The sequence below is a fragment of the Petaurus breviceps genome, unplaced genomic scaffold, assembly GCF_028583685.1.
Source record: "Petaurus breviceps papuanus isolate PSGF00001 unplaced genomic scaffold, PetGlider_PUasm1.0 99, whole genome shotgun sequence".
In the NCBI taxonomy this organism is placed as follows: Eukaryota; Metazoa; Chordata; class Mammalia; order Diprotodontia; family Petauridae; genus Petaurus; species Petaurus breviceps.
In genome coordinates this window covers 7,583,115-7,595,388 of record NW_027187465.1, presented here as the reverse complement: position 1 = coordinate 7,595,388, position 12,274 = coordinate 7,583,115, and the positions used below count along the sequence as shown (strand labels likewise).

Below are 12,274 nucleotides of genomic sequence, written 5' to 3'. Positions count from 1 at the left end.
ATGAGAGAGACAGAACAGAAAGAGACACAGAGAGAAGAGAGGAGAGAGAGAGACAGAGAGAAGAGAGGGAGGGAGGGAATGAAGGAGGGAGGGAGGGAGAGATAGAGGAAAGAGAGAGAAAGGAGAAAGAGACAGAGAGACACAGAGAGAAGAGAGGAGAGAGGTGAGAGATACAGAGAGAACAGAGACAGAGAGAAGGGAGGAGAGAGAGAGAGAGAGAGAGAGAGAGAGAGAGAGAGAGAGAGAGAGAGAGAGAGAGAGAGAGAGAGAGAGAGAGAGAGAGAGAGAGAGAGAGAGAGAGAGAGAGAGAGAGAGAGATCAGTTAGCTGTCCTGAGCCTCTCCTTCTGCATCTGTAGAATGGGGATAATAGTACCTGTACTCCCATGATTGCCACAGGGAGCCAAGGTGATAAGGTATTAAGGTGCGTGACACGCAAATGTCCACTAGCAGGCCATTAGGGGTCAGTGTGGAGCAGTGACTGGGGAGCCAGCCTGAGAGTCTGGAAGACCTGGGTTCTAATTCTACCCCTGTCATTCTGGGCTGTGATTCTGAATGAGTCACTTAACCCTGTAATGCTCTAGGCAGCTACCTCGATAGGATTCTAAGCTCCAGGTGAGTTTTTATTTTTATTTCGCCTCAGTGAAGGATATTTTCTCTCACACCCCAGGTCAGGACCAGAAGGTTGGTGTTGTTATTAATGCTTTTATTGCTGTTGTTAGTGTCATTGCTTGGGTCATGGTCTGGCCCCTCCAATAGCTCAGCAAGTTCAAGTCAACCAACATGCATTAAGCTCCTGCTTTGTGCCAGGCACTGGGCTCAGCTCTATGGATAGAAAGACAAAAAAAAAAATGAACCAGCCCTTGCCTTCCAGGCACTTACATTGTACGGGAGGGATGCCCTGTATCAGTAGAGGTTGGAAAACTTTTGTGTGCCCGATGCAGGACTAGGGCGGGGTGGGGGGGCACTATAATGATAGCATCAAGTATTAAAGATGGAAAGTGCCTTGGAGGTAGTTCAGACTAACCTCTCCATTTTACAGAAGAAGAAACTGAAGCCTAGAGAAGTCACGGGAACATAAATCCAGAGCCAGGAAAGACTTTAGGTGAATCATCTGGTTCAATCATGACTCAGTTTACAAATGGGGAAACTGAGGTCAACCCCCCCTTTTGTAGACAAGGAAACCAAAGCTCAGATCTAGGGTTGATGGGGATTTTAGGGACCATCTGGTTCAATTGCCCTCCATTTTACAGATGAGGAAACTGAGTCTCAGAGTGGTTAAAAATCATTAATATCTAGAATTAGAAAGGCCCTTGGATGTCATTGAATCTAACTTGTGTGATCTGTCCAAGGTCACAAGGCAGTAAGTGGCTGAGATGAAATCTGAACCCAGGGCTTTTGACTACAAATCTGGAGTTTTCTAGCATGCTACAGTCTAATCTTCCCCTAACTCTGTTATCCTATGTGGAGCACCACCCCTCCCCTCCTGGAGAGCTAAGGCTGTGACTTTCTGAGTGACTTTGGATGAGACCTTTACCTCCTCTGAGTCTGAGCTAGGATTGATTAACCAGGGTCTGAGGTCTCACTCCTCTGTAGTCCTTAGTAGGGGGACAAAGAGCCGGACCTAAAATCGGGAGAATTGCATTCAAGACCCGCACTGCCAGTTTTCAGAAGTTTCCTTACGGCCACCTCAGGAAGGGAGATTGTAAATACTATCACCCCCATTTTACAGAAAGTTCTAGCCTTCTGTGCGTCAGTTTCCTCCTTTGTAAAGTGCAGGTGACAATACTTATGATCTCTTCTTCCCAAGGTGGCTGTAAGGAGGTCTCTAAATGCTAAAGAACATTGGAAACTGGAAAACATTTCGTATACGGCCAAACGCTTTGAAGTGTTTCATAAGCAGATGCTGTGGCGGAAAGCATTTTTCCATAGCATAAAGCTCCTACAATGTGGCTTGCCTTGGTGATGCCCGCTGGGGCCCCCGAGAGTCCTCTGTGCCGATGGAGCCTTCTGAGGCTTGGGGGGGGGCTTGCGTGGGGGCTTCGCCGTCCTCCCCCCTCCATCCTTCCCTTGGCTCCCTCCATGGAGCCTTCTGAGGCTGGGGGTGGGCGTGGGGTGGGGGCTTGGCGTGGGGGGGGGCTTGGTGGGGGGCTTCGCTGTCCTCCCCCCTCCATCCTTTCCTCCGCTCCCCTCTATGGAGCCGCCTGAGGCTGTTCGTTCCCTCTCCCCAGGGAGGACCTCAGCAGCCTGTTCCTGCCTCGCTCCAGAGTGCCCCCGGTCTGCCAGGCAGTGACTGGCATGGAGGCCTGCTCCCAGCAGGCTTTGCATCGGGTCGGTTGCGTGAGGAAGACATTCTCCAGTAGCTTGGCAGCCGTGAAGAGGAAGGCCGTGTGCACACAGATCATGCTTCAGATGGTGAGCCTGCCACAGCTGTGCCCGCAGTCCTCTCCTCCTCCCTTTTGTGGACAGCTCACGTTGAGCTGCAGGAAGCAGCTGACCAGGGAGCAGGAGGGGAGGGGTTCTAGGAAGCCCCCTCCTCCCTACTGTTCAAAATCTGGTCACCGTTAACTGGTCACAGTGCCTGAAATTCCACCATCAGACCTTGTTTTAAGCTAGGTCATTGAAGGATGATTTCTATTAGAGGAATAACAGCTAACATTTACATAACACTTTCTGGCATTATGCTAAGTGCTTTCCATTTGATCCTCACAACAACCCTGGAAAGTAGATGCTATTAATATCCCCATTTTACAGACGAGGAAACTGAGACAGGAGAGGTTAAGTGACTTGCCCAGGGTCACACAGCTAGAAAGTATCTAGGGTTAGATTTGAACTCGAGCCTTCGTGACTCCAGACCCATCCACTGTGTGGCCTACCTGACTCACCACCAGGTGAAGATAAATGAGGCCTTATTTTTAAAGTGCTTTGCAGTTCTATCAATGCTAGCTGTTGTCGTTATTCTCAGTAAAAGGCTGCATGACCACTTGTCGGATGTATTGTAGGAAGGTCTCCTTTCTGCCACTGAGGTCCCCACACATTCACCTTGAGCAGTTGTCCCAGTCCAGGCTTGACCTCAACATGTGATCTTGGGCAAGTCACAGCTTCAGCTTTCCTTCTCCGCCAAAGGAGGTGATTGAACTAAATAAACTGTAGCGTTTTCTCCAGCCTGGAGTATCTTTGTTCTCCTGACAGTTTTGAGTCTTGGTTTTTCAGGGAAAGAGAGAACACCACTTGAGAGGCCCAAACTTGCGAGGTAGAATCCATGGTCCAGAATAGGGGCTTGCTCTTCTGGAGGGGGGATCTCAGGGTGGAGGCATCTGTGGGGCTAGAAAACTTTCGATGAGACAGTGGAGATGTCTGGATGATGGGGAGGGGAGCTGGGAATCTAGGTAGAAGGCAGAGACTTTCATTAAATCTTTGTATCTCAGTACCATCCCTAATTCATGTTTCCTGAATCAAATTGAAAGCCATCCCTCCTTTCTTCTAATTAACTCCTCCTTTGAGTCACAGCCAGACCTGAGCTCTCTCCTTGTTCTGTGCCACAGGATGCTTTGACCAATGTGATCAAAAGGTCCCAGTTGCATTTTATCCATTGCCTGGTCCCAAGGTCAGGATCAGAGGACAGAGGAGGAGGCACCAATCTGGCACCAGCCCACGGAGAGCACCCCATGGACATCTCCATCCTCAGGGTCCAGCTGGCTGGGGCTCAGGTCCTAGATGCCCTGAGACTGCACCGGATTGGTAAGCACTTTCCTTCCTTCCTTCCTTCCTTCCTTCCTTCCTTCCTTCCTTCCTTCCTTCCTTCCTCCTTTCTTCCCTCCCTCCCTACCTCCTCAGAATTTCCCCCTATACAGGCATGGTCTCCATCTTCACCTTTTCCCAGAAGGATGCCCCAGCCCTTGGAGTTCCTGCCCTGTTTTTGGCCCCTTCCCCTTTCAGTATCTCTTTCTGTAGGATCCCTCAGGAAGACCACATTGCTAAGAGCACCAGAGAGTCTTGGGCCTGGATTCCACCCCTTCCCCCAGGGGACCTGCAGCCTGTGCCATTAGACAGCTCCTCCTCCCTCCCCCTTGCAGCTGCTGAGCCCTGTCCCATTGTGGTGCTGAGTGTCAGCTCAAGGCAGCATCTGCTGTCCCTGCCTAGCTGATTCAGCCAGGACCTGGTGCCAGAGAAATTGTGCATGGCCCCCGGGGGCCACTGTTAAGTCACTCAGGCAAGGAGGTCACTGTCTGCTGGCTGGGCCACCTGAGCCTCTGGGCAGGAAGGGGAGGGAAGCAAGTAAAACAAGGGGATAGGCTTTCTATGGTGCCTGCTACATGCCAGGTCCTGGGTTAAGCACTTTTTACAAATATTATCTAATTTGGTCCCCACAACAATGCTGGGAGATAAGTGATCTTATTATCCCCATTTTATAGTTAAAGAAACTGAGGCAGATAGGTTAAATGACTCTCCCAGGGTCACAGACCTAGTAAGTATCTGAGGCTGGATTTGAACTCAGATCTCTCTGACTACAGGACCCATCCTCTATCTAGCTGAATCTTAACTGCTCTCCCTTCAGAGCTGGCTGAAGATCCCCCTGTCCAAGGGCCACTTGGAGCCATAGACAGAGGAGAGGCCAGAGCTAGGGTCTGAAGCCTCTGGGCTAAGAAAGGAGGCAGAAAAGGGACTACTGGACCATAGACTCAGGGCATTGAGAGCAGGGTATTTATTACGTAGAAAAGTAGCAGGGAGAAGGACGGCATGGAGGAAAGGGTGTGGGGCTTGGGGTCAGGAAGACCTGGGTTCACATCTTGTTCCATGTAATCACTAGCCATGGGAGTAATAGCATCTCCCTTCACCGCTGTGAGCCTCGGTTTCCACATCTGTCAAATGGGTATGATGATATTGGCAGTGTTTACCTCACAAAGAGATTCTGTATGTAGACAGGAAAACACATTCGGTAGTATAAACACCAGCCCGTGCGGAGGCAGCATCATGTATGCAGTAGAGAAAGACCTGGGTTCAAGGTCTTCTCCCACTTCTGTGCCTAGCACTGTGCTAAGTTCTGGGAATAACAAAGAAGCAGAAAGGACAGGTCCTGCCCTCATTCTATGGGGGAAATGGCCACATAAAAGTGTGCTCCTGGACCAGGTTGTCTGCCTCAGTTTCTCCATCTGTAAAAATGTGATAATCATAGAACCTATTTCACAGGGCTTCTGAGGAGATCATAAGAGATAATGAATATTAACTTATACAGACATGGGAACATCTATTATTGTCCCCAATAAGCCTGCATTTGATTCCACAAATAACCCAATGTCTGGCCATGTCCCTCCTGCGCTCAGAAATCCACAGTGCATCCCTTTTGCCTCTCCAGAAAAGTTTAAATTCCTTTGCCTGATATTCAAGGCCCTCAGAACACTGGTATTGCCTTAACCTTCCAGGATGTTCTCTTGGGACTCTGAGCCAACCTGGACAGTTCCCTGTCCTTGCTGAATCCCTGCCGCGGCACCCCTCTGCCTACGGTGAAAGCTCAGGCTTTTGCTGACAACTCAAATGCCCACCCTTGAGAGCCTAGTTCAAATGCCGCCTCCTCCAATGAGCTTTCCGTGATCTGGGTGGTGGGTGGTGGTGCTCTCTCCTTCAGGCCTCTCCCCAAGAAATCCCAAGGCTGGTAGATCTGCAGTTGGAGGGGGGCTCACGGTCCCTGAATCCAGCCTTCTCCTTTTATGAACATCACCACCCATAGATTCAGCCCTTGGTATGTGCCAGGCTTTGGGTTAAGTGCTCCAAGTCACCCAGGTCAAGTCAGAGGCAGGATTTGAACCCAGGCCCCTGACTCAGAGCTAGCAGTCCTCCCACTGAGTCAAGTCTACACTTTATACTCCAGCTCTTAGGGCTCTGCACATAGTAGCATGGGGCAGTCTTGGTCCCTGCCCAGCTCAGTCATTCCCTCCAACAAAAGAGCTGTCCCTGTTCTGATTGGAACTCAGCCCACAGGCCAACTATCCTTCCATCCTGCAGTGATTCTCTGTGGCTGGGAAGGACTTCAGAAACTAGTCCAAGGCTCTGATTTAAGCATGAGGGGCCCAGAGAAAGGGAAATGAGCTCCCCAAAGTCCTACAGCATGGAGGGCACCCAGCTGTGACCGGAGCTAGGTCATTCCACTCCAGACTTGGTGCTCCCCCCCCCCATTGAAAGTCAGGCTTCCTTAGGAAAATGCTGGGGTCACAGAGGTAATGGATGGAAGGCCGGCCTCATAGTCAGAAACACCTGACACATGTTGGCTGTGTGATTCTGGACAAGTCACTTCTCTCAGGGCCCCAGGAACATCTCTAAGGCTATCTGTCTCAATCAAATCAATAAGTATTTATGAAGCATCTGGAGGTATAGGGGATAGAGGTCTGGGCTTAGAATGAGGAAGACTCAAATTCAAATCCTGCCTCAGGACTGGACCTGGGGGAAGTCACTTAACCTCAGTTCCCTCATCTGTAAAATGTGGAGGCTGGTCTCTCTAGCCTCTGAGATGCTTTCTAGCTCCAAAGCTATGGTCTCATGATTGTATAAGGCAAAAACAGCCCTTCACCTCAAAGACATTGCATTCTAATTGGGAAATAACATGTCAAAGAAAAGGCACATAGAAGAAATGTTCAGAATAGGTGAAAGGTGACCTTTAAAGGAAGGGTCTAGCCGCTGGCGGACAAGGAAGGGCTTTCTGCTGAAGGTATTTGAGTTTCTGATCAGCATCTGAGAAGGAGGGGCACACGGATGATCTGGAAGGGCCAGGCCAGAACCAAAAATGCCCAAGAGACCTTTGATTTCTGCAGACTGAGACCATCCTTCACTGATGCAGGATGGAAGAAGCGTGTTGCCTGAGATGATGACAAGTTGATAGATTCAGTGTCAGAAACTGCTTCAGAACCCAGGCCTTTCTGACACCAAATCGAAGCCTTTATGGCCAGAGCTTTGGCTGTGATGTTGAATTTCCTCCAGTATCCTTGGCCCTGGTCTCTGGGGAGCCAGAGTTTCCTCTTCTCTCCAACGAGGGGCTCTGGGCGAGGTGATGGCGAGAATTTCTTCTGGCTCTAAAGTGATGATTTCTCCTTGGGAATCAACACTGGCTTCAGGCATGGCTGAAAATAATATTACCAGTGGTTCATGGATCTGTGGCTGGAATTGAACCCTCGAGGTCCTCTGGTCTAAGCCCCTTGTTTTATAGTGGAAGGAACAGGTCTGGAAAAGGCAAATCACTGGTCTAATTGGGTCATACAACTGGTAATTCCTAGAATCAGGAGTAGGTTCAGAGCTAGAGGGGGTCTAAGCTGCCAGCTACTCCCACCCTTTCATTTTAGAGGGGAGGAAACTGAGGCCCAGTCTTATGGGGAGTCAAAAGTGGGCTTTGACCTGAGGCGCTCTGCCTCCAATCTGGGGCTCCTTCCACAGGGCTTAGACTCTGGGCTGGATGTTCTGGGCCTGTTTGTTAGAGGCTGAGCTAAGGCAGACATGGAACGATGCCCGGATGTTCGGTCTGGACATCGTCCTCCCCCTCACCTCCTGCCTCACTATCACGGTCCTCCTAGATACACCTTGATGGGTCTTTGGGTGAGGACGCTGGGGGCACCATTCAAACAGGTCAGAGCTGCTTTCCCCTCCATGGTCAGAGCATCAGGAGGGATGAGGAAAGATCATGTCCTTGGGGAAAGTGTCCACACACCACCCACCGCTGGTGGGCTCCTCTAGTGCCTGGGACCATTGCCTGGGGACAAAGTGGGGCAATGAATGTAATGCCTGCAGATAGAGCTGCCTCATGCCATGTATTAGAGGGAGCATAGAGGAGTTGAGAGTATGTGGGGGGCTTGAGTCAGGAAGTCCTGACTTCCAATCCAGCCTCTGATACTTACCAGCACTGTGACCCTGGGCAAGTCACTTCACCTTGTTTACCTAAGTTTCCTCATCTGTAAAATGAGCTGGAGAAGGAAATGGTAAACCCCTCCAGGATCTTTGCCAAGAAAAATCCCAAATGGGATCACAGAGAGTCAGACATGACTAAAAAATGAAAATTAAAAAACAAATTTTCCAAGGCTGTTGTGAAGAACAAATGAGGTGATAGTTTTTTTTGCTTTTTGGAGGGGGGAAAGGGAGGACAGTTGGGGTTAAGTGACTTGCCCAAGGTCACACAGCAAGTAAGTATTCAGTGTCTGAGGCTGGATTTGAACTCAGGTCCTCCTGACTCCAGGGCTGGTGCTGTACTCACTGCACCACCTAGCTGCCCAAGATGACAGCTTTAAAATGCTTTGCAAACCTTACTGTGCTGTGTCAATGATAGGTACTGCTTCTGTTGTTCCCCTGGTCACGTCGGGCTTGTTGTTGACCGCCGTGGACATAGAGGGCACCCAGATCACAGGGAAGGGACCTGGGAAAGAAGACACAATGAAGTGTCCAAGGTCACTCAGTCTGTGTCTGAGGTGGGATTTGAACCCAGGCCTTTTTTCTTGCTTCTGCAGGCCTTTCTTCTTTTCCATGCTCTCCGCCTTCCTCTCCCTCTTTCACCATTTGTACAATTGCCACCTTCAAGGACCATCTCCAAGAACTCCTTCACAAGTTAACAGATTCAGTGTCAGAAACTGCATCAGAACCCAGGGCTTTCTGACACCAAATCGAAACATTTATGGCCAGAGGTTTGGCTTAGAACCTTGGCTGTGATGTTGAATTTCCTCCAGGGAGGCTTCCCTGCTTACCCAGGCCCTACCAGAATTCTTCCCTTTGTGTCTCCTAATGGTTTGGGGGTTGGACTAGGCCCATAGCAGGCTTCTTGGACCTTCCAACAGGCTCACTGCCCCATTTCCTCTTGCTTCCCTCCCCCAGGGTACACAGACCATATGGCCTTCACTCGATTCCGGCGGCAGTTCCAAGGTCTGGCTCCGGAATTTATCAAGAAGCTTTTGCTGCCCCTTGAGAGGATGGAGGAGAGGAAGGTACAGGATACCACATGGAGAGCTTGAGGCTGGGGAGGAGCTGCCTTGGAGGCCTGGGAGGTGGGAAAAAGGCCAGACCCAGTGTTGAAAGAAGCCTTGGGGTTAGAAACCACCTCTTTTTTTAAAAAATGCTTTATTAACTTCTGATTTACATCACTAATTTCCGCCAGATTTTGAGTTACAAATTTTCTCCCCATTATTCCCCTACCCTACCCACTGGCCCAAAATATCAGTCCCACAGGATATACCCTCCTCCAATCTGCTCTCTCCCATATCTTCTCCCATACCCCCTTCAAGTTTTCCAGTAGGGCATGGTGGATCTCTATGCCAGTTCCTGTATATTTTATTTCCCAATTACATGTAAAATAGTATTAATAATGGTATTTATATATAATTTTAAACATTTGTTTTTAAAACTTTGAATTCCAGATTCATTCCCTTCCTCCCTTGTCACCCACCCTTACTGGGAAGATAAGCAGTTCAGTATAGGTTGTACATGTGTAGCTAATGCAAAACATTAACATAGTAGATATATTGTAAAAGACTGACTATATTTCCCTCCCTCCTATCCCACCACCCACTTGTTCTATTCTCTTCTTTGATCTCTTCCCTTTTCAAAAGTGAGTGCTTCCAACTTCCCTCCCCCCAGCCTGCCCTCCCTTCCATCATCCCTCCCTTCATCCCCTTTCCCCCTACTCTCCTGTAGAGTGAGATACCCTATTTAGTGTGTATGTCATTCCCTCCCTGAGCCAAATTCAATGAGAATAAGGTTGACCCATTCCTTTTTGCCTTCCTATTCTTCCCCTCCATTGTAACCCTTTTCCCTTGCCTCTTCTATATAAAATAGTTTACCCCATTCTTTTTCTCTCCATCTCCTCTCATTATATTCCTCTCTCACTTCTTAATTTCACCTTGTAAGTGTCATCCCTTCCTATTAAAATGGTCCTGTGCCCTCTATCTATGTGTACCATAAACATATATACACACATTCACATATGTATTCATATGCCCATATACCCTTCGATGTAGACATATATATGTATACACACACACACACACATATATATATATATTTCTATTCCCTTCAACTATTTTCATACTGAGAAAAGTTTCATCAGTTACAATTATTGTTTTTCTCTGTAGGAATGTTAATAGTTCAACTTCGATAAGTGGCTTATGATTTCCTTTCCCTGTTTACCTTCTCAAGCTTTTCTTGCTTCTTGTATCTGAATGTCAAATTTTCTATTCAACTCTGGTTTTTTCATTAAGAATGCTTGGAAGTCCTCTATTCACTCAATGACCATATTTTCCCCTGAAACATGATACTCAGTTTTGCTGGGTAGGTGATTCTTGGTTTTAATCCCAGCTCCTCTGCCCTCCGAAATATCATATTCCAGACCCTTCAATCCCTCAGTGTAGAAGCTGCCAGATCCTGTGTTATCCTGATTGTGTTTCCACAATATTCAAATTGTTTCTTCCTGGCTGCTTGTAATATTCTCTCCTTGATCTGGGAATTCTGGAACCTGGCTATAATATTCCTAGGAGTTTTCTTTTTGTGATCTTTTTCAGGAGGTGATCGGTAGATTTTTTCAACCTCTATTTTGCCCTCTGGTACTAAAACATCAGGGCAGTTTTCCTTGAGAATTTCTTGGAGGATGATTTCTAGGTTCTTTCTTTGATCATGGCTTTCAGGTAGTCCAATAATTTTTAAATTATCTCTCCTAGATCTATTTTCCAGGTCAGTGGTTTTTCCCATGAGATATTTCACTTTTCCTTCTATACTTTCATTTGTTTAGATCTGTTTAACATCATCTTGATTTCTCATAAAGTCACTAGCTTCCCTTTGTTCCATTCTAAATCTGAGGGAATGATTCTCCTCATTGAGCTTTTGAGATTCTTTTTCCATCTGGCAAATTCACCTTTTTAAGGCATTCTTCTCCTCATTGGCTTTTTGAGCCTCTTTTGCCATTTGAGTCAGTCTTGTTTTTTAAGGTGTTATTTTCTTCAGTCAGGCTGTTGACACTCATTTCGTAATTTTCTTTGCATTGTTCTCATTTCTCTTCCCAATTTTTCCTCCACTTCTCTTATCTGCTTCTTAAGGTCCTCTATGGCCTGTAACCAGCTTGTATTTTCCTTTGAAGCTTTTGGTGCAGGAGTTCTGACTTCACTGTCTTCCTCCTGTTACATGCTTTGCTCCTTTTTGTCACCAAAACAGGAGTCTAATGTTGGAGTCTTCTGTCTGCTTTGTTTCCTTTGCCTGGTCATGTTGCCCTTCAGTCACTTGACCCCTGGGCTTTTTGTCATAGTAGGACTCTGCCACCAGATAGGGGAACTTTCATCCCAAACACTGGGGCTTTCTCAGCTGCCGGAGGTATTAGATGAGTGCCCTCTCTGAGGCCTCCACATGCTCTGGCAAGCTGGGTACATACCCCAGGACCTCCACCCTAGACTGCAATCCAGATCCAAGAAGGTTAAAGCAAGAGCGATTGCCCCTCAGACTGGTGCTTGGTCCCCCTACACTCTGCAGCCCAGGAGCTGAAGCCACTATGTGGCGCTGACTGTGCCAGGCCTCTCAATGGCTTCTTGCTCTTAGGGGCAAAAGCCAGGCACTCCCAACTATTGGGACCCAAAGTCCAGACTGCACTGACCTCTCACTTTGTCCTTAGCATCTATGTGTTGATAATTCTGGACATGGCCACAGCTGCTGCTGATCTGGAGTCCCTGAGCTGGGGGCTGGTCAGGCCCATCCTGGGGCTAAAACCTCTGGCTCACACAGGCCTAGGCTCTACTTCCAGAACGCTGCACTGGCTGATTCCTGCCAGCCTGCTGGGCTGTCCTCAGTGGGAGGTTAGCTTCTCTGTGTCATTTTGTGGGTTCTGTAGCTCCAAAGTTTGTTCAGAGTCCCCTTTTACATGGATTGGGGAAGATGGAAGCTGGAGCTGTGCAGAGGTCATGTTTCTACTCTGCAATCTTGACTCCGCCCACCAGAAACCAACTCTTAATACTCATCAGGTGTGTGACCAAGGACCACTCATCTAACCTCTCTGGGCCTCAATTTTCCCACCTGCAAAAATGGGGATAATACATACCCGACAGGGTCATTGTGAAGTTCAGAAGTGGTCACCTTTTATAAGGGCATCAGGTGAGCCTCTGGAAACATTGACTCAGAGAGCTGCTATCGGGTGCAAAAAGAAAAAAAGAAATTCACTGAGAGACTGTAGAGGCCAGAAGTCAGACTCCAATTTCTCTTCTCTGCCATGTTTGGACAAGCACAGTCCTCTTTCTGGGGCTTAGTGTCTTCCTGTGTACAATGGGGGAGTCA

At 48.2% G+C, this 12,274-nt stretch overlaps 1 protein-coding gene across 1 annotated transcript in view; it reads left to right on the top strand.

The window, feature by feature from the left end:
* The window catches only part of MYO18B (myosin XVIIIB), a 377,501-nt gene that overhangs the window by 147,461 nt on the left and 217,766 nt on the right, over positions 1–12,274 (top strand). Inside the window, 3 exon segments of the mRNA XM_069081888.1 lie at positions 2,230–2,413; positions 3,544–3,739; positions 8,843–8,952. Of these exon segments, the coding sequence (XP_068937989.1) occupies positions 2,230–2,413; positions 3,544–3,739; positions 8,843–8,952 (490 nt within the window).